We start from the raw sequence: 22,014 nt of genomic DNA, 5'->3' as shown, positions 1-22,014 counted from the left end.
TCATGCTCCTCATTTTGTGGTTATATTACTCCTTTAGATTTTTTATAATATTACCATAAATATTATTAATAGTGTCAAGTTTTTTATTGCTCAATTAGAAGCTTGAAATGTACCATATCAATTTGTATAGGTTTTGGTCTTATTAAATAAGCTTATGTGAATATAGAAGATGTTGCCATAGCTTGATTTGTACCTTTATAATCAAATTTTTGTTTTTAATATCTTTCAAAGAAATGATTATTGTATGCAATGACTTAAGTAATAAATTCTTCTAATAAGATTTACTATTGGCATTGCTAATAGTAAATCTTTGATATTATCTTTTAAACCATATCAAAATTTATTGATAAGAGCTTTGTCATTCCAATCTATATCATAAGCAAGATTTTAGAATTCTACAATATATATAGTAGTTAAGTGTGATTTATATTGTAAAGATAAAAATTTTATCTTTGTTATTCTTTTTTAATTACTTTTTAAAAAGTGCCAATAAACACTTCTAAGAATGAAGTCAAATCATAAAAAAGACGTAAATCTTTTTCTATCAAAAGTACAAATCAAGAGAGAGTATTCCTAGAAAAAAATTCATCTATAAATCTAACTTGAGTAAATCTATCAAGATATTAAAAAAGATACAATCTTAGATAGAACTTTATTTGTTGTAAAAATCCTTAAAATTTTAATCTTATTCCATTAAATTTCTTGAGCATGTTTATCTTTGCATCTTTCATACTTAGAATAGTAAAACTTCATGGATTTAGTTGAGAGCTTGATTTACTTGATTTTCTTAATTACACGATTTCTTAGCCTAAACTTTAAATTTCATTGTTGATATCTTCTATAGATATCAAAATACTACCTCCATAGTTAACGTTAGAAATATGTAAAATTTCCACCCTTAGAATATTAACAAACTTATGAAGATCTATAATAGTTACATATCTATTCTAAGTTCTATCAAGAATTGCATCTATAATTTTTTCCTTTTATAGATAACTCAAACAAATCTAAAAGTCAAATTAGACAAAGATAATCCACAACTTGTAATATCAAATAAAATTTTCTACAAAGAAAAGTAGTCTACTCTCTATAAGGAAAATAATCAATGTTGAAAACTTAAAAATGAGTTTATAAATTGGTAATCTACAACCTTCAAAACACAACAATAGAAGTAGAATAATCCATTCACTTCTAATACAAAACAAAACAATAAATTAGCATTCTTATCAAACTATCTGGGACATAACTCTCAAGAAAATAAAAGATTGATATATTCTTATGTCACTTGAAAAGACTTAAGAATCATTTAAAGATAATATAATATTAAATTAAAATAGCTATTTATGAAGAAAAGAAGATTAAAAAGTCTTGAAATAAGACTAAGAACTAGAAAGGAGTTGACAAGAATAAAGAAGGTTTTACTCTTGCTTCCATATATACTATCTAATCAAGAGCTATGTAGCACTGTTCTATAAGACTTCTAACACATGTCAAATTTGCAAGACATATGTCTTAACTTGTAAAGCAACTTTCTTATATGTATGCCATATTGTTAGCTTATATTACAAGCTATTCATTTGTGTAATACATAGCTAACTTGTTGGCAAAGTTTTTAATCTATCAATCAACTATAAACATGTATAAAATCAAATATGAGTCTATAAAGCTTCTAAAAACCTTTACCAAAAGATAATATCAAATCTATCTAAATTTATCTTCTACTTAGAACTTTTTATCTAGATAAATATGTATGACTATGATAGGAAGCTAGTCAACATTCAAAAATTTTAAGAGCTTATTCTCTCAATTAGTGAATTTAATTTTTTTCTAAATTTTTTGTGCTCTTTATTTGCTTGTAGATTGAAATATGGATGAAGTTTTACTTGAGATTAACAATTCAATTTATAGTTATTGAGATTATAAAATAGCTACAAGAATTAGTTAAGATTTATTTAAGTTTTTTTTTTTTTTTTTTAAGATTTAGGATTTGATAAAGATTTTATTAGAATTTTTTAAGGATTTATTTAAGATTTGATTTAGGATTTAGGATTTAATTTAGGATTTATGATTGATTTAGGAATTATTAGGATTTATTTACGATTTGATTAGGATTTGGTTTAGAATTTAGAATTTTTTTAGGATTATTTTAAGATTTGATTAAAGATTGATTTAGGATTTAATATTTTATTAATATTTTTTTAGGATTTAAAATTTAATTAGGATTTAATTAAGATTGATTTAAGATTTTATTAAAATTATATTAAAATTTTATTGGGATTCTTTTAGAGTTTTTAATATTAATATTTTATAATATTTTTTCTAGATTTTCTTAGATTTATTATTATTATTATTATTATTATTATTATTATTAAAATTTCTTTATTTTATTTTTTAAAAATTAATTATAATTTTTTTTAAGGCTTCTTTTGAATTTGATCAAAGATTGATTAAAAATTTTAAGATTTAATTGAAGTTTATTTAGGATTCTAATAGAATTATTAGGACCTTGTTGCAAATTCCATTTTATCTTCTATAGTCTAGTGCCTGGTGCATTCTCAAGCAAACTTCACAAAATACGACAATATTTTGTAAACTCCTTTTGAGGTTTTATAAACTTCAGCAAATATATTATTCATATTTTTTAAACTCCATTTCACGTTTTTTTGATGGAAGTATTTGGATTGATGAAAACAAAGATATGCATGCACTCAATGAAATTGTTGTTTTGTCTTAGTGGTTTGTTTAGTTGTCACCAATTGAGCAATCTTTTTCCAACCTTTTTCTATTTCTTTCATCCATGCTGTAATTTTGTAAGCTATATGGCTTACAAGATGAGCACTATTGTTTCATATATTTGCATTGTTAAAGATCTTAAATTAAGATTCTAACTAGACTTAATAGCCAAATAAAGATATGTAATTTTTTAAAACCAAATTTTAATTAAATATAAAAAAATTAATAATTATTATTATTTAAATATAATTTCTATATTAAATTAAATTATATTATATTATATTCCAAAAAAAAGTGTTTTTCTTTAAAGACAAAATTTAATTAATAAGATTTACATATTATTAGCTTAAATAAGAAGGTTTGATTTAGATATAATAATAATAATAATAGTATATCTAAAATATATTATTTCAAAAAAAGATGATTAAAAATTATAATAAGAAAAAATAAGAAATATAAAATTCAAAATTTTAAAAGATTGCAATATAATCCATGAATAATAAATAATAAAATAAAATTATTAATCCAATGAATAAAAAATTAAATAAAGAATTTTAAAAAAATAAACTTAATAAAAAAAGAGTTTATAAAAATTGATTGTTAAATTTTTAAAATATGAATAAGTTAAAATAATATGTTAAATTATTCAAAAATACATATTAAAACAATTAAATACAAGTAATAGAGAAGTCATTAATTTCTTTTAAATCAATGTCATTAATATTTGATCTATTCTTTTTTCTTTGAATATATATAAAAAAGTGGTTTTTAGATTACATAATTATTTTCATATGTTAAAAAAATAATAATATAGAATCAAATTTTATATCATAAAACATAAAATTTTCATTAAAGGTGTCAAAGACAAAACTTTGAGTCTTAATCACAAAAGGATGGTATTATGCAAAGAAGACTAAGATACAAAGAAGATACATTAGAATAAAATAGAATAAATAAATAGTTATTTCTAAGAAATATAAAGACTTAAAAGCCAAAAAAATATAACTTAAAAAAAATTAGCATGATTAAGAATGGTCGTAATATGTATGTACTATTGCGTAGTGGCTTTCTAAAGATCATGTGGTTATTGAAACAAGTTGCCAATTTGTACAATATGTGACCAACTTATCAAAACATATATCTAATATCAACAACACCTTATGATGGTTATAGATTTAAACCACATCTAAGAAATATTTAGGATGCTACTTAAAGAAGATATTATCAAATTAATATACTTCTACATATTATTACCTATTTCTCTTTCTTTGAATAATATAGCCATGTATTACATTATCCCTTGTTCTAAAGATAAGTCTCACAAGAAGTAGTGAAATTTCTTTTTAAGTTAATGAAGTCTAAAATTTGTTGAATGGTATTAATAAAAAAAATAAATAAAATAAATAAATTCTATAAAAAGGTAGTTGGTAAGTCTATTTATCCATCAATAGTATCTTATATCATGGCATAAGGACCACTTTAATATTTGATAAATATTAAGGCCTTTATAGGTACCTTCAAACAATATACTTTATATTCCATTAAATATAATATCCATATTTAATTGTATGACTAAAAATCAAAAGTCACTTTCAAAATCATAGTACAAATTTCTTGTATTTTTTTGTCTATTTAAAAAAAACATGTATCTTCTAAAGTTCTTCATTATATTTTCAATATTGTATAGATTATGACAATTTAAGGCTTTTATTTTTAAAATTTATAAGTAATAAATCTTAAAATATATTTTTTAACTATTAATTTTCTATTTTTAAAAAAATCTATAATTTTATTCTTAAACTTATTTTTACTTAATTTTTATCAGCTTTTGTTAATTTTTAGTCTTTGATTTGAATAGATGTAGTTGAAAAAAAGTAACAAATTTTGATGTATTTATGTTTCTTAAATGGCTTCTATATGCAATTACTTAATATCATATCCATGCCAATATACAAGATATTCTAATTTATTTTACTTTCATCTTGAATTTCAATCTTTATCTACTTTATTAAATATTACTAAGATAATTAGTCAAGTTCCTAGTTGTTATTTGACTAATTAACATAGCAATAGTTAATAGTGCATTACAAACATTGATCTAATATTTGATTCACATATTTTATTTCAATTTTGAAGAAGTCTATAGGATCTATAATATGTATTATTTGCTTTAAAAAAAGAATTAGAAGATTAAATAAATATTTAGATAAATTATCATATTTGAAGCCACCAAAAATCTCTTGAAATAAGCTTTAAATTGTTGTTATATCTAAAATGTCTTGTTGCTCAAAATCTTGGTGCACATTATTAAGTTTTTAAAAACAAAACATATGCATGTTAAGTATGTCATCAAAAAACATTATTACATGTAAAAGTCTTTTTAATTTTAATTTTTCTAAAAATAAATTTAAAAAAATAAAAAATAAAAAGCAAGACTGGAAAGATAGAAAGAATCTTCTCAAAAATATTTTAGGCAATTGCATTTGTCATATCCAAAAAAAATTTAAATCTAACATAAGTTGATACTAAAGTCAATATCTTGAATTTTTTTTGTTAAAGTTCCAATTTTTTTTGATCTGTTATGAAGGTAAAATTCACTTCTAACTCTAAATTACAAGATGGTCTCAATTTTCTACTAATGCTATATTTGTGCCTTAATTTCTCCTCTCAATACTTAATCGCTTCTCCTCAGCACTTCGCCTTAGTCCTCTTCTGGCTCTTGCCAAGGCCCCTTGACCTCTACTCCCTTGGCCCTCACTTCTGAATTTTGATAGCAAGTGTGGACAAGGGTAAGCATATGAAAAATTGTTAAAATTGCCCAAAATTTCTCTCATGAATAAAAAAAGAAAAATTACCATGACATTGGATAAGAACCTATTCGTGTGCAGCATTAAATAACGTCTTTTTCAGAGAAGTAACTTTAAAGTAAAGTGTGCACAGAAGTTGAAAGTAACTGCAAAATGAGTGCCATCCGAGGCATAGTTCATCCAGAAAGCGGTCAACGCCGTGAGACAAGTCAACGACCGGAAGTCGTACCATACAACCCCCGCCGCGAGAAGGGGACCCCGAGTGCGAGTGGCATCATGCCCAAAGCCTGGCCAGCCAATCATGCAGGGGGAGGACGGGTATGGGGGGGGGGGGGGGGGGGGGGGAGACAGGGACCAGTTTGGGCGACCCGCGGCCTTCCGCTCCTGGTCCACTGTCTGTCTCCCCGTCCCCCTTTGCTTTGCTTTGCTTTTCCCCCCCTCCTTTCGTTCAATGTGGCTTACCATTTGTAGTTGCAGCTTCTGAAGTAGCAGGCAAGGAGACTGTCACGGAAATGTGTGAGCTTCTCAGTTGCAGCACGACTTAGGCTTCGCCGAATGTTGTGAGTGTTTCGATGATCTGTGTGTGGATATATATAAATATACATAGATATGTTTTATTGTGGCTGTCAAAATTTGAAAATTATGGCCTCGAATGCGAGCCTTGAGGTTGCACAGCAGGACTCTGGCGAAGTTGTTATGGTGATTTTGTTTTTTTAATTTTTTTTCTTGTCTTTTAAAGTTTTGAATTTTTGTAGTTTGGAATTGGATAACAGTATTTTTTTGTGGTTGCATTGTGGAAGTTATCGGTGACTTAATTTCGTTGTGCCAGGGTTTCGAATTTGGGATTATTGGGACGTTAGTTGCGATGGAGGGTACCTCGGGGGAGAGTGAAACGCAAAGGAAGAAGGAGCTCACGGTCAACGTGCCAGTGCCAGAGGAGAAGCCTTTCACTCTATGGCCAGGGAAGTATCATTCACCTGTGACTGCCGCTTTATGGCACGCCAGCTCCAGTTTCGCTCAGAGGGCTCGAAATGTATCAATGGATAGCCCCGCACAGATTACTCTGCAGAGCAAGACTCCCGAGGAGAATCGCACGAGCGTCGTCTACAAATTTTCTTCCGACACCAGTCTTCGAGAAGAATATCGTAACCCCTGGAATCTGTTTCGTATCGGAAAGCTCTTGGAGGATCTGGATGCTCTAGCAGGAACTATTGCCGTAAAGGTAATTGCTCAATGTCCTGAATGCCCTTTGGCAGAAATTCTTCCTCTTTATGGTTTGCGGCTTTAAATCGCTCTTATTTAGTCTTGTCTGTGCTAGATGTCTTCGTCTGAGTGACCTGATGCTAAAATTGTCGTCGCCATGGCAGCACTGCTCTGACAGTGACCACACGACAAGGCCACTGTTATTGGTAACTGCCTCAGTGGACAAGATCAGCACGAAGAAGCGCCTTCGTGTTGATGTGGATCTTGAATTAGCCGGGTCCGTAACTTGGGTGGGCCGATCGTCTATGGAGATTCGCATGGAAGTTATTCAACCAGTTCGAGGCGCGTTTCAAGCGATCCTGTGCTTGTTCATGAAGTTTTCAAGTCGTCAAGAAATGAATTTGATGAAATAGCTGGAATTTCTCTTGCTCCTCAAAGTGCTGCAAACAGCCTTGCATGTGTTTGCGACAATTCGTTTCGTAAATGAATCTTGGTGACGTAATGTTGCCTTGACAGTGAACCGACGAAACTATTTCGTAGAGATAACGAGATGTGTGCATGCAAACAGAGTTGCGGGAGAAGGACGACGTGGCGCTCATAGCGAATTTTACATTTGTCGCTAGGGATTGGAGAACACAAAAAGCTGCTCCTGTTAACCATTTGGTACCTCAAACTGAAGAAGAGAAGCAACTGTTCGCGATGGGCGCTGCTCGGGATGCTCACCGCAAGAAGCTTCGGATGGGAAACCAATTATCCTCCACGTCTCCTTTTGCGAAGGAGTACAACGACCGTCTCACGCAAATCTTAAGAGAGGTGTGCCTAATATCGACGCATCCAAATCATGTTTGCATTACTATTTTCACTGTGAATATGCTTGGCTATGGTCTACAGCGCAAGCCACAATTCTCATACGCCTTAGTTGGAATAATAGGGACGGGTGCTGTGTGAAATGCCAGCATTAGGCGATCGGAACAGTATTCTGATGCGAGATACGAGGTTAGAGAACGCCATCATATGCCAACCCCAACAACGAAACATCCATGGCCGTATTTTTGGTGGATTTTTAATGCGTAGAGCTTTTGAGATTGCTTTCTCCACAGCATATGTCTTCGGCGGTATCCGGCCTCTGTTTTTGGAAGTTGATCATGTGGATTTCAGACGCCCAGTGTGTTCCATCTCCACGAAATTTTCCTTTCTTTCAGCTTTGGCATTTTAGAATTCAAGTGATTGCTTTGCGCACCTTGTTTTTATCATGCGTCGATTGTAATTGGGTTTTATGTGCAGGTGGACGTGGGGGATTTTGTTCGGCTGAAATCTTGTGTGCTGTACACGGAAACAGAGAACGTCGAGCAACCACGCATCCACGTGGAAGTTATAGCCCATGTCACCCAACCGGAACTGAAGTCTAGCGAGGTATAGCCTTAGCCTCTCGTTTTATAGGGAAAAATATTATATAGAATTTACTACAAGTTGTAGTGTCGATGCTTTGGTAATTCTGAATGATTTTTTCCAGATTTGAGGATATCTATAATCACTCCACTAAATTGTTGTGCCCCTGTTCGCAGGTGTCGAATACATTTTATTTCACATTCTCATTAGATCCCGAGTGCCAAGCACCTGGTGTGGATCGGACGGTGCGCCGTGTTCTTCCTGCTACTGAAGAAGAGGCACGCACCTACCTTGCACGTTACAAGGCTGATCATATTGTACTTCCATCGGGGCAGATGTGATGAAAAGTTCATCAAATGGCATCCTGGTAGTTCTGAGTGGTGTAAGTTATGCCGGATTCAGAACTTCGGTTGTTTGTGCTGCTCTTTTTCAGATTCTGAAAAAAGCCCGTTGTTGGATACAATTGTTTTTCGAAGGAAGGAAAATATTGTCACAACCAGTTGGTTACTATTAGCTATAAACCTAGTGGTTAATATCTCACTTAGCTCTGTCTTCAAGCAGTCAGTGATAGATTGAAGAACGTGTGTGAGAGATAATTGCCTCCATTTCCGTGTTTTTATTAATGTGTTAAATTGCCACTAGATCCTGATTGTGGAAACCTTCTGCAGACATTTGTCCGGTGATTAACTCTGCTAATTTTTAAACCTAGGTATATCTCTTTCAATGTAATCGATCAAATGTCTTTCTGCCTCCACTAAACTCTGCAAGGCTGATATAATATACATTCTTGAAGCTATTGCAGCATTATGAAAGCAAAACACAACACAATAGCTGATCAGAAACTAGATAGGTCTATGGCAGTGTCACTTGAATAAAAAGATGCACATGAGCCCGTTAAGTATCCTAACTACGTCTTATCCCAGTATACTCAGAATGGATTACAGAACAAAAATTATAACAGAGCTCCCGAAACAAATGTTCTGAGGTAAGAGACAGATCGTGTACACAGGTCAAACTGTGCTCAGCAGGCGAAAAGAAGGGCAGAGAGCATGGAATTGGCAGATCACCACGCCACCCTCACGAACTATGATGTTAGTGGCCATGTATTACGGTCTTAATCTGATCTGAGCGCAGACGAAAACTACGGCCGCCTTATTTCGCACTTTACTTCCGGAACTTTCAAGCAATTGTGAGTGCTCAAGGTGAAAGATAAGCTCGAGAAATCGGTCACAACCTGCAAAGAATCTGAATCACCATGTTCATAAGAAAACGCCGAGAGTTTTTCGTTCTAAAACCACCAGCCTTCCATCGCAATCTTCAAATTCCTTCCATGAAGGTCGCAGATACCACATTCAGGATTGATATCAGGTCTGAACTTCAACGTACCCGGATTGGCATCATCCGAGACAATTTTAAAGTACATTTAGTACTTTATAGTAATTTGAGACAGGGACCGGATAAGGCATAAGCTAGATGTGCTGGTCCACAGCCTCAGGTTCGTGCGTTTCACAAAGGCAAGGCGCAACAGTGAGGAAGGTTGATATCCGGATGGTACCCAGTAAGCAGAAGTGCCTTATCCTGTGTGGACAAATGCTGTGCTCTCTCTCCGGCAACAAGGAGGAGGGTCAGAGCGCATCAGAATCACTTTTTGCGAGTGAAGAATTGCTTGCCGCGTCCTCGCCATGGAAACTGTTTTGGCGTCCTCGCTTTCTGCCTCCGTAGCACCCCAGGCACTTGCCTCGCGTCAGGCCCAACTGTCGGGCAGCTCCTTTGCATGCTCCTCTCAGCAGTCTACTGCTTCTGCAGCCGGCCCTATGCTGGTGCAAATCCGTGCCAGTAAGTTTGTCCATCATGGTCCCATCTTCTTTGCGCCTCTGAGTTTCGTCTTTGGGTTTATTTTCACCATTATTTTTACATACGTGCTTGCATTTAAACCGTGACCAGAGGAGTACTTGCATTATATTTGTTGTCACATGGTTTCTCGGGAATTGGAAATGTGCTAGGTCGGCGGTGCGACTTGACAGGCAAGAAGGCTAATAATGGGTACAAGGTTTCGTTTTCCAACCATAGAACTAAACATTTGCAGCAACCGAATTTGCAGTACAAGCGGCTCTGGTGGGAGGAGGGCAAACGCTTCGTGAAGCTTCGAATTTCAACGAAGGCTTTGAAGACGATTGAGAAGAATGGCCTGCAGGCTATGGCCAAGAAGGCAGGTATCAATTTGGCTGACTACTAGGTTAGTATCGATTCTTCTCCATTCTCTTGGAAAACTCTTGAGTTGGTAGCACTTTTTGAACACGTACTCAAACAAAAAAAATTGATATCTAGTGGTTGTTTGCTTAGCAAAGTAGATTGAGCGTGTAATGAAATCCGAGGCAATAATGAAGTCCTCTTTGTCTATCTATTGTCCAAGGCTGTTTTGTAAGTTCTATCCCAGCAACATGTTTCGAGACCAATGACATGACCAAACTTGATGTCTATAAATTCGACACGCAGAGAAAAAGTTCGTAAAATACATGTTTATTAGTCAAATCTTCATTATTTTATCTGTGATGTGCACGAGCTGACTTGGGAACAAATGACACTGCTGAGATTTGCATGTAGTGAATCTTGACCATAAGAATGCAGCCCGAAAACAGTAGTGAACTCGCTCCGGGTGTATGTTTTGTTTACAACCTGGGACATTTTTTGTGCGGTGTTCAGTGTCACCTTTACATCAAGGATGACCATTAAAGAAGGTCAAAGACATAGTCAAGTCACTTGGCAGTGATCAACATATGGCCCGTGCTCAATCCTGGTCTTCATATGTATGTGGGTTCCTGTAAAAGAGAAATACATATTATCTTTGCATGAACAACATTAATTAGCGTCGATTATTGGATGTGACAAACTGTGTCAGTTGATACACCTGTAATCGAAAGGAAAGTTGGTGTGAAGAATTTCCCTCTTGTTATTATGACCGTAGTATCACTACGGTTTAGTTCTAGATGGTGCACTGCAGCCAAGATTGGTGCAATGTCTTTCAAAAGCTCACCTTTGCAGTTGAGAACGACTACGTGGATGTAAGACGATGTGCATTGCAATGCATTTGTTCATCAGCGGAGACCACGGGCCGTAATGAATGAATCGGTCATGACCTTTCTCCGCTGTCTTCTAACTAGAATGTATGTTGGAAGTGTAGGGTCATATCCGTTTGAAGTTGTTGACCTAAATAGTACAATGACATAGTACCTCAATCTTGAAAAGAAATCTGAACACTTAAGAACGTGTGTGCGTTTTACATGAGAACAGTATCGTTTTTCACCATTAGAAGGCGCTTTATGTTGATGAAACGAGGGAACAACCCAGTTTATAATATCAAACGAAAACGGGGGTGAAGTTCATCACTATTGGTTCAAACATTTGAATCTCAATGTTTTGCAACTGACATATTTCATATTTCTCTTAAATGAAACAAATCCAGCAGACTATAATTCTTTACATGATTACATCTACCTATACCAATTTCTAAATACGCATTCTGCACACTAAAATCGAATTGCACCAAAACTTAGCCCAATGCAGAATACAACGTAGTTTGCATTCAAATAAACTGGCTTGTGGCATTATTGCTGAGAGAAAAGCCATGTGCATCTCTGAACATAAATAAATAATAAGAGTTATAGTGACATTTAAACCATACAGATAAGAAATATAATCATTTTTATATTTTATTCTTTGTAGATTTTTTACATATATACATTAAGTTATCATGTTGATATAATAACATTATTAATCGTGTTAATACAACAACAAACTAGTATTAGGGTTGAAGTCAGTTGGAAAGAGAGAAGGCATTATGGTAGTAGAGTCATGCAAGAAAATTGGACCATGGGAGATATGGTGAAGCAATCCTAGATGGAGGTTTAAATATAACATGTCCTACACTACATAGCTACTCAACAATGGCAATTAGAAGCCTTTAGGACAAGGAAATTGACATTTGTTAAGTTGAAATTGAGCAAGCTCGATACATATTTTGAGACTTCATGGCAAGAAGATGTATATCAATGGCTCTTTAGCATGCGACAATACCTCCAGCTATATGAAGCAAATACCACCAAAAGAATTATATATGCAACCAACTATTTAAGAAGTGCGGCAGCCATTTGGTGGCAATATCGAGCTCAAAACTATAGAGCTAAAGGTAGATTTTATGATTGAGAGGAATTTGACATCAAGCTTAGGAGTCAATTTTGGCCTATTAATGTGGAGAAGTTAATTCACAATTAATTGACTAACCTTACACAATTTAGATTAATATAAGATTATGTCTCCTGATTCAACAATGATAATGTTTTCAAATTAACAATATTTCAAAGGTGGAAATGATAGATCAATATGTACAAGGATTGAAACATATAGTTTATTAATAAATAGAATTCAAGGATCAATAAACATTTGAAGAGGCAATTAGGATTGCAGAGAGGGTTGATGCTATAGATTTCAAAAATCATGGAGGACAACCTATAGCGTGGAGTCATATGCCACTATTCAATACTATGGCACAACAACCAATGTTGATAGAGATTTATGCCCTACAAGGACCACTAACACTACAAAAATAACAAATATTAGTACAAAAGGGATTGTATTTCTACTACTAAGAGCTAAGCCATTAGTTTGGAGATTGTTCAAAATATCAAAATTCAAGCACCAACAAATCAAGGTGGAATCACAATCTTAAAGTTCATGAAGTTAATATAAAAGAGGAGCAAGAAAACAGATGTAAGGAGGTATAGATAAGATATTTGTATTGTTGACACATAGAGATAGATAGTTGGAGCCATATTTACAAAGTTTATAGAAGTTTCTAAAATTGACGCTAAGTTAGTGGATTATGTAGGATCTGCCATGGAACATTCTAAAAGAACTTAAGGCAATTATTAGATGGAGCCTACCATGGAACATTCTAAAAAGAACTTAAGATATCTATGTAAGGTCCACTATTAAGAACATTCTAAGAAGTTTCAAGATAGTTGGACAAAGTATAAATAGAAATAGCTAAGGTCATTTGGATATTTGGTTAGGTATGACTTTGGATCCTTTCTCTTAGTAAAGTTTGGTTTTGCATCTTCCTATTCAGTTTTATTTTGTTCTATTTCATTTTGCTCAATTTTATCTTTTATGTCCTAATTTGTTTAATTATATTCTATTTTATTGTTGTCCATTTTATCTTACTTTGTAATAGGATTTATGTTGTTGTGGATTAGAAGGGCCTTAGATTTTTGAGATAGTCCGGTCCCGTTTTATTGATATTAGAGCAAGTGATAGATTATTCTTTGATAGAGTATTAATAGCCAACATCTAGTTTAAGATTAATTGTTGTGGTTATACTATGTACTGTATTGAGGCTACTATGAGCTACTCTTAAGAAGTCAATTGAAAGAAGAGAAGGAATTATAATAGTAGAGTCCAGCAAGGAAATTGTAGTATGGAAGATATAGTGGAGCAATCCCAAATGGAGGCTCAGATATAACACCTCTTAGGTCAGATAGCTACTTTACAAGGATAAATAGGAGCCTCTAAGATAAAAGAATCGACATGTGTTAAATTGAAATTGAGTAAGTCTGATACATACTTTGGAACTTCAAGGTAAGAAGATGTATGCCAATGATTCTTTAGCATGCAACAATACTTCCAACTATTTGGGACAAATACCATTGAAGGAATTATGTATGCAGTCAACTATTTGAAAGATGGGACAATTATTTGATTGTGACATCAAGTTCAAAGCTATAAAGCTTAAAGTAGATTTTGTGCTTAAAAAGTATTTGAGACCAAGTTTAGGAATTAATTTTGACCTATCATGCTAAGAAGATATCACGTAATTAATTGGCAAATTTAATACAATCTAGGTCGATACAAGAGTATATATTCCAATTCAAGTCCTTATGTCTCGAAATTAACAATGTTTTAGAGAGAGAGATGATGGATTTGTCTCTACGAGAATTGAAACTTGAAATCTAGGAAAAAGTAGAACTAAGGGATCCACAAACATTTAAAGAGGCAATTAGGATTGCAAAGAAGGTCGATGCTATAGATTTCAGAAATCATAAAGCTCAACTTATAGTACAAAGTCCTATGTTGCTATCTAATACTATGGCAAAACAACCAATTCCAATAGAAATTGATGCCTTGCAATGATTATTGATACTACAAAGACAAAAAATATTAGCATAAAAGGAATTATATTTTTATTATTGAGAGCCAAGCCATGAGATTGGAGGTTGTTTGAAACATCAAAATTCAAGCATCAATAAATTAAAGAGGATTTACAATCTTAAGATTCACTAAGTCGATAATAAAATAGAACAGGGAAATAAAACTCCCTTATAAAAGTACTGAGTGCAACTACTGGAGATAGATGTTGTCTTTCAAAGACATACGACATGGCCTTGGACAATTATACAAAGGATCGATTGGTATATCTAACAAGATGACTTAGAGGACATTCCTATGGAATGCTTGCTAATTGCGGCTCTACAAAAAATTGCATCTTGACTGAAATTGCCAAATAAATTGAAATTAAAACCAAGATAATTAAAAGAGGAAATATATACCTTACACATGACAGAAAATAAATTGAATGAGACATGTGAAGAAGAAATCTTCAGGTTGAGTGACAAATATGTTTGAAGAGAAAAGTTCAAGGTAATAAAGCAAAGATATGATGTTATCTTTAATATACAATAGCTAAAGATGGAAAATAAGTAAGTTGATTGGCTAACAAGGAGAATCTCCTTTAAAGATAGTAGACACAAGATGATTCTTTGTACCTTCACATGGAGTGAGGTAGAAAAACAATCTGCAGCTAAAGACTTATTTGTAGGAATGATCTTTATGAAGAAGCAAATATAGCATAAGCAATCAATATATATGGTAGTTCCAAATCTTGCATTAGTGGTGAAAAAGACATAAAATAGAATAGAATGGATAGAATAACTCATATGGAAGTATTAGGATGTCTTTCTAGTTGACCTACCTCATAGTATGTCTCTTAATCGAGGTGCCTCCTTCTAGATAGAACTATTATCTGAGACCAAACTGGCAAGTTGGCTAATTTATTGCCTAACACCAAATGAACTTGAAGAGCAACAAAAGATATTGGAAAAATTCTTTGAGAAGGGTCTCATTTAAGAAAGCACATCACTATGGGAAGCATCTATATTCTTTGCACTCAAGAAGGATGGTGGACTTTGGCTTTGCTTCAATTATCCCTCAATAAGCAGACTATTAAGAATGCATATCTACTTCCACACGTAGATGATTTTCTTGACCAACTTTGAAATGCAATCATCTTTAGCAAATTGGACCTTCAGATTGGCTATAAATAGATACCTATTGGAAGAGAGGATATAAAAAAGATGGTATTTTGTCTGTATTATGGATATTTTGAATGGCTTATTTTATCTTTTGGCCTCACCAATGTTCTAGCCTCTTTCATGGTTATATAAACAGATTATTTTGGGATCTTTTGAACAAGTATATAATTGTCTTCATTGATGATATCCTAGTGTATGGTAATATCTTTGAAGAGTATAAGCAATATCTATGAAAAGTATTGCATTGATTATAAGATAGTTGTTTCTATTACAAGCAATCAAAGTGTAAACTTTGAAAGTCATAGGTCACTTTTTTGGGGCATATGGTGTCCTCCAAAGGCATGCGTATGGAATAAGATAAGATAAAAGTAGTAGAAGATTGATCAACATCTAAGGATACTTTTGAAGTCCGCTCTTTTTTAGGCCTTATTGGATATTATTACCATTTTGTTTAGCAATTTGCACACATTATTGCCTCATTAATAAGCCTATTGGAGAAAGGTGTCCTATTTGAATGGAAACTAGAAGAACAAAGTACCTTTGATAGATTGAAAGAGACACTCATTACTCCTCCAATATTATAACCATATGATTCCAACCTTCTATGTATACTTGACATTGATGCTTTTGACTTTGCTATTGGATGGGACCTTCAAGAAGACTTTGGTGGGGGCATTCAACTCATAGCATATGAATTACACAAGCTCAAAAGAATAAAGTGCAATTATTCTACATGTAATGAAGAACAATTAGTGATTATATATGCTAAAAAGATATGACAACCCTATGTATTGTAGAAGCCAGTGATTGTTCAAATTGACTATCAATTCCTATTAAATGATTTGCATCCAAAAAATTTGAAATCACATTATTATTGTTGAGAAGAACACTTGCAGCTTTTTGACATTCAACTTGAATACAAGCAAGAGTAATAACATGTTGTGCTAGACAACTTATTGCAGAGATTGGATTTAAAGGTTAAATTAAAAAAGAAGGTAGGAATCACTACCATTAGTAGTCTCATTTCAAATCTAACCAAAGAGGCAGAATGGAAAGAAGCTATGCATCAAGATGATTATTTCAAGATGATTAGGAATCAGTCAAAGGTAGAAAAATATAGTATTAATATTATAATCTTATTCATGGCTTGTTTTATTTTAAAAAGTGGATTTATATACCTAAAAATGCTATACTCTCGATGCACTTACTTCAAAAAGGACATGACATCCCAATATTTAAATATCTAAGGTGTGAGAAGATTTTAGAACAAATTTCAAGAACATGATTTTAGATAGGTTTGGATTATGATGTTTGAGCTTTTATGCGCTCTTGCAAGTCATGCCAATATAACAAAGCATGCAATACAATATCTTTTGGACTATTGCAACTGATTCTATTATCTACAGCATGATGGGAGTAGATGACTATGGATCTTATTATGTATTTGCTGCATATTCCTCACAATCACATTATAATTATTGTCTTTGTAGATCGACTCTCAAAGCATCTTCACTTGGCCACGATCCACTCGGATATTAATATCCTAGCACTTACTCAAGTCTTCTTTGATATTATCTTTTATCACCATAAGTTACCTTGTGTCATCATTTTAGATCGAGATCCATGTTTCATGAGAAGTTTTTGGCATGCCTTGTATAACTATTGGACACACAACTTGTTATGTCCATGGCCTTCCATCTCTATGATAGAAATAAGCAATTATAGATCTCATTATGTATTTGCCACAAATGCCTCACAATCACACTGTGGCTGATGTCTTTGTAAATTAACTCTCAAAGCAACTTTATTTACCTATGGTACACTCTAATATTGATGATGTAATACTTACATGAATCTTCTTTGATATTGTCTTTTGTCACCATAGATTATCTTGTGTCATTGTTTCAAATTGATGTTTGTACTTCACAATGATTTTTTGGCATACTTTGTTTAAGCTACTAAGTACATGCTTTGCCATGTCCATAGCATTCTATCCTCAAACAGAGAGATAAATGGAGCATGCAAATTGAATCTTGGAAGATATGCTATAGGCATTTGTGGTGGTTTATTACAATGATTGAGATGAATATTTAATGCCTTTGCAATTTGCTTATAATAATAGTATTCAAGCAAGTTGTTAGGGACATATTCCTTAGAACTTTCTAGAGAGAAGTTTCTAGAACCTTCTAGAAAACAAGCCTCTGGAACCTTCTAGAAGAGAAGCCTCTGGAACCTTTTAGAGAGAAGTTTCTAGAAGCTTCTAGAAAGGAAGTCTTTGGAACCTTCTAGAAGAGAAGTTTCTAGAAGCTTCTAGAAAAGAATCCTCTGGAACTTTTTAGAAGCTTCCTAGTTAATAGAAGTAGCTCGAGAAGCTTCCTTAATAGGAGTATATATAGGGATCGAGGCTGAAGAGTTCTTCAGTCTCGACAACACATCTCTTGGAGTTATAGCTCACCTTTCTGGTATTGTTCTTGTACTCATCTGTTTAATCTAGTTCTGTTACTTCTTCTTGAACTTCTTGTTAGATTTCAAGTCTGTATTTTGTGTCCGTGACAGTTTATCGAGACTACACTAACTTGAGATATCAGAGCTAGTTCTTTCTTTGTAGAGTGTGGATTACCCCTCTACTTGAAGGTATACTAGTATTTTTTAGAGGTTGCGGGTTACCCTCCTCTAAACTGATACTTCTTTTGTTACAATATTGGAGTCTTATTCTTCTTGAAGAGAGTGGATTACCCCTCTTCTTGAAATTCTTAAGGCATTTTATAGGTTGTGGATTACCCTCCTATAAACCAATATTATCTCTTATAGGGTCATTTTTGTCCTTCTTTTAGAATGGCCGGAGGTCAAGACATTAGTATGACAGAAAGTTTGGAGTCTAAGTTAGATGCTATTATGAATGCCCTCGCTACGTTATCACAAAGAACTGCACAGATTGAAGGAGTGGTGGCAAGGCTTCATAATGATGGAGTATCTGGGATAGCACAATCTAAACTACACCAGCCTCAAATTTCGGCACTTGGAGAAACAACTTTACCTCAGGTTCGACAAGAACCACTAGTTCTACAACATAAGGAGCCTCGAGTTAGCCTTCCAGATAAGTTTGATGGAACACATTCCAAGTTTCGAGGATTCGTCAATCAAATCAGGTTGATAACAGTTTTACAGCCCGAACGATATCCAACAGAGGAGTCACGTGTTGGGCTTGTTGGAACCTTACTTACGAGACAAGCTCTATCATGGTTTGCTCCTTTGTTTGAAAAACGATCATCCATATTAAACAACTTCGAAACCTTTTTGGAAGCATTTGCGGAAGCATTTGGTGAACATGATAAGGTTCGATGGGCTACAACAAAGATCCGGTCGCTACGACAAGGGATGCGTTCTACATCAGTCTATGCTTCGGATTTCAGGCAATTAGTATGCGACATCAATTGGGATGAAGAAGCGTTGATGAGTCAATTCTATTGGGATTTAAGAGATGATGTGAAGGATTTGCTATTAACTCTTCCTGATCCACGAACGCTCAATGAAGCCATTAGCCAAGCTATGAAGTGCGATAATCGCCTATTCCAACGTCGCCAAGATCAACGCTCAAGACAACATACAATTTGCCATACTCCAACTATGTCGGCAAGCGGTGTGAATTCGCATTCAGAGGTGGAAGACATGCAAATTGATGTGGTACGTATCAAATCTCTTACTATAGAAGAAAAAAAGCGACGTATGGAGGAAAATTTATGCTTGTATTGCGGTGGAGAAGGCCACAAAGTCGGAAACTGCCCCAAAAAGCAAAATCGAGGCATAGTCAAGACTAGGTGAGTATTTGTTCAGGAAAACGAGGATGCCCAGCCACAATAGGAACCGTGCGGCTGGACAATGAAATATCCCAACAACAATCAGGTTCCTTTCTTTCTGCCCAACCTGCACTTTGTTTTACAATCCCTCTGTTTATCGGCCCTCAAAAACTGAGAACCTTAGCACTACTAGACTCAGAAGCATCTGCTTGTTTTTTAGACGAAGAATTTGCAAAGCGTCATAAGATCCCTTTAGTACAAAAATCAAAACCTGTTCATGTTGAGGTCATAGATGGGCGACCTTTATTGTCTGGTAGCATCACCCATGAATCAAAACCTATAGAAGTAACGTTTAAAGACCATAGTAGTCATATTATTTTTAATATTATTAGAACCCCATCAAATCCTATTATTCTTGGTCTTTCTTGGTTGGAAAAACATAATCCATTGATAGATTGGAGGTTGCGGAAGATGACTTTTCCCACAAAACCACCCAAGAAAAAACCTAGTAAAAAACGTCGAAAAAAGAAATCCTTATTCATTGGAGCAAGAGCGTTTATAAGATCATCTAAGGAAGGCACTCCATTTGTCATTTATGTGGCTCCAACTACCGAGGAGAAGATCTCAACAACAAGTATACCGGAGCAATATAAGGATTTTGAAGACGTATTTCAAAAGAAGAACGCCGACATACTACCGGAACACCGACCATATGATTGTGCCATAGACTTGCAAGAAGGAGCACAACCACCTTTTGGCCCAATCTACAATCTATCGCAAACAGAGTTGGCAGAGTTGCGAAAGTACATCGACGAGAATCTAGCCAAGAACTTCATTCGTCATTCAAAATCATCAACTGGAGCACCCATCTTATTTATGAAGAAGAAAGATGGATCATTACGGATGTGTGTGGACTATCGAGGCCTCAACAAGGTAACAAAGAAAAATCGTTACCCATTACCCTTGATTTCTAGTCTCTTAAAACAACTTGGACGTGCGAAGATCTTTACAAAAATTGATCTAAGGAGAGCTTATAATCTCGTACGAATCAAGGAAGGAGATGAGTGGAAGACAGCATTCCGTACAAGGTATGGTCATTTCGAATATAATGTCATGCCTTTTGGTCTTACCAATGCTCTAGCGGTTTTCCAACATATGATGAATGACATCTTTCGAGAACACCTCGACGATTTTGTTGTCATCTACTTGGACGATATTCTAATATTTTCTAAAAACGAGAAAGAGCATGAGGAGCATGTTCGTTTGGTCTTGGAGAAACTACGCAAGCAAGGACTATATGCCAAATTAGAAAAGTGTTTATTTCACCAGACGGAGATGGAATTTTTGGGGTTCATTGCGACTACAGAAGGTTTGAAGATGGACCCCAAGAAAGTAGAAGCAATCATGTCTTGGGAGGTTCCGAAGACGGTTAGAGACATACAATGCTTTCTTGGTTTTGCTAACTTCTATCGGATCTTCATCAAGAATTATTCTCAAGTTGTTGCTCCTCTCACTCGATTAACATGCAAGGATAAGTTGGAATGGGGACCTTTGGCAGAGAAGGCGTTTCAAGATTTGAAGACAGCATTTACTACAGCTCCAATTTTGGTACATCCAGACTTTACAAAGGCCTTCTATTTAGAAACTGATGCTTCAAATTTTGCTTTGGGAGCTGTACTTTCACAAATGAGTGAAGATAAGAAGCTCCATCCAGTTGCATTCTATTCTCGGAAGTTCTCTGCTGCTGAAATCAATTATGAGATCCACGATAAGGAACTTCTTGCTATAGTGGATTCTTTCGAAGAATGGCGTCACTTTCTTGAAGGAGTTGCACATCCAGTAACCGTATATATGGATCACAAGAATTTGGAGTATTTCATGACGGCTCGAGTTTTAAATCAGCGTCAAGCTCGGTGGAATATGTCGCTATCTAGATTCGATTTTGTTATCACTTATCGACCTGGAAGGCAGCAAGGACTATCCGATGCTTTATCAAGGAGATCGTATCTTGCACCAAAGGCTGGAGAAGCAGCGTTTGATCAACAATGTACAACGTTATTGAAGCCAGAGAGATTTCAACTTTGTGCTACTATTGTATCATTTGATGCTGACTTCCTAAACCAGGTACGTGCTATGACCATTAAAGATTCAGTAGCCATTGATATCAAGCAACGTACCAATGACGACAAGTTCAAGGTGGAGGGAGATCTTTTATACTTTGAAGAGCGATTGTACATTCCAAAAGGACTAGCACGACTCCGAGTTCTTCAATCTCGCCATGATTTTCCAACTGCGGGACATTTTGGATTCAACAAGACCTTGGAGCTTATTTCCCGAGATTTTTGGTGGCCCCAAATGTGGAAGGATGTGAAAGATTTTGTCCTCTCTTGTGACATCTGTTCAAGATCTAAGAATCCTCGGCATCGCCCTTATGGACTTCTACAGCCATTGCCAATTCTACGTCGACCATGGTCTTCAATTTCTATGGACTTCATCACGGACTTGCCATCATCAAACTCATTTGACAGCATCTTTGTCGTGGTAGATCGGCTTACGAAGATGGCACACTTTGTTCCTTGTAAGAAGACATCGTCCAGTGAAGTCACAGCAAGACTCTTTCTCGATAATGTGTATCGATATCATAGACTACCAGATGATATCATATTAGATCGAGGTATCCAGTTCGTGTCAAAGTTTTGGAGATCTCTCTTTGGGATATTG

At 34.5% G+C, this 22,014-nt stretch overlaps 2 protein-coding genes across 3 annotated transcripts; both read left to right on the top strand.

The window, feature by feature from the left end:
* The first annotated feature begins 6,002 nt into the window (after positions 1-6,002).
* Positions 6,003-8,861, top strand: LOC112282556 (acyl-coenzyme A thioesterase 2, chloroplastic). 2 transcript variants are annotated; one of them, XM_024520292.3, is made up of 7 exons: positions 6,003-6,100; positions 6,370-6,762; positions 6,908-7,085; positions 7,312-7,556; positions 7,675-7,908; positions 8,028-8,156; positions 8,309-8,861. In XM_024520292.3, the coding sequence occupies exons 2-7, from the start codon at positions 6,406-6,408 to the stop codon at positions 8,471-8,473; spliced, it is 1,308 nt and encodes a 435-aa protein (XP_024376060.1). In that variant the 5' UTR covers positions 6,003-6,100; positions 6,370-6,405; the 3' UTR covers positions 8,474-8,861. The 2 variants fall into 2 exon arrangements, with proteins under 2 accessions (XP_024376060.1, XP_024376061.1); XM_024520293.3 differs by lacking the exon at positions 7,675-7,908.
* Positions 8,862-9,788: 927 nt separating this feature from the next.
* Positions 9,789-10,532, top strand: LOC112282557 (uncharacterized). The gene is made up of 2 exons (XM_024520294.3): positions 9,789-9,968; positions 10,136-10,532. Exons 1-2 carry the CDS (start codon positions 9,815-9,817, stop codon positions 10,366-10,368), a joined length of 387 nt encoding a protein of 128 aa, XP_024376062.1. The 5' UTR covers positions 9,789-9,814; the 3' UTR covers positions 10,369-10,532.
* The last annotated feature ends 11,482 nt before the right edge of the window (positions 10,533-22,014 follow it).

The sequence above is a fragment of the Physcomitrium patens genome, chromosome 5, assembly GCF_059467195.1.
Source record: "Physcomitrium patens ecotype Gransden chromosome 5, ASM5946719v1, whole genome shotgun sequence".
In the NCBI taxonomy this organism is placed as follows: domain Eukaryota; kingdom Viridiplantae; phylum Streptophyta; class Bryopsida; order Funariales; family Funariaceae; genus Physcomitrium; species Physcomitrium patens.
Note: the sequence above shows the minus strand (reverse complement) of the source record. Positions and strands in the feature narration are given on the sequence as shown.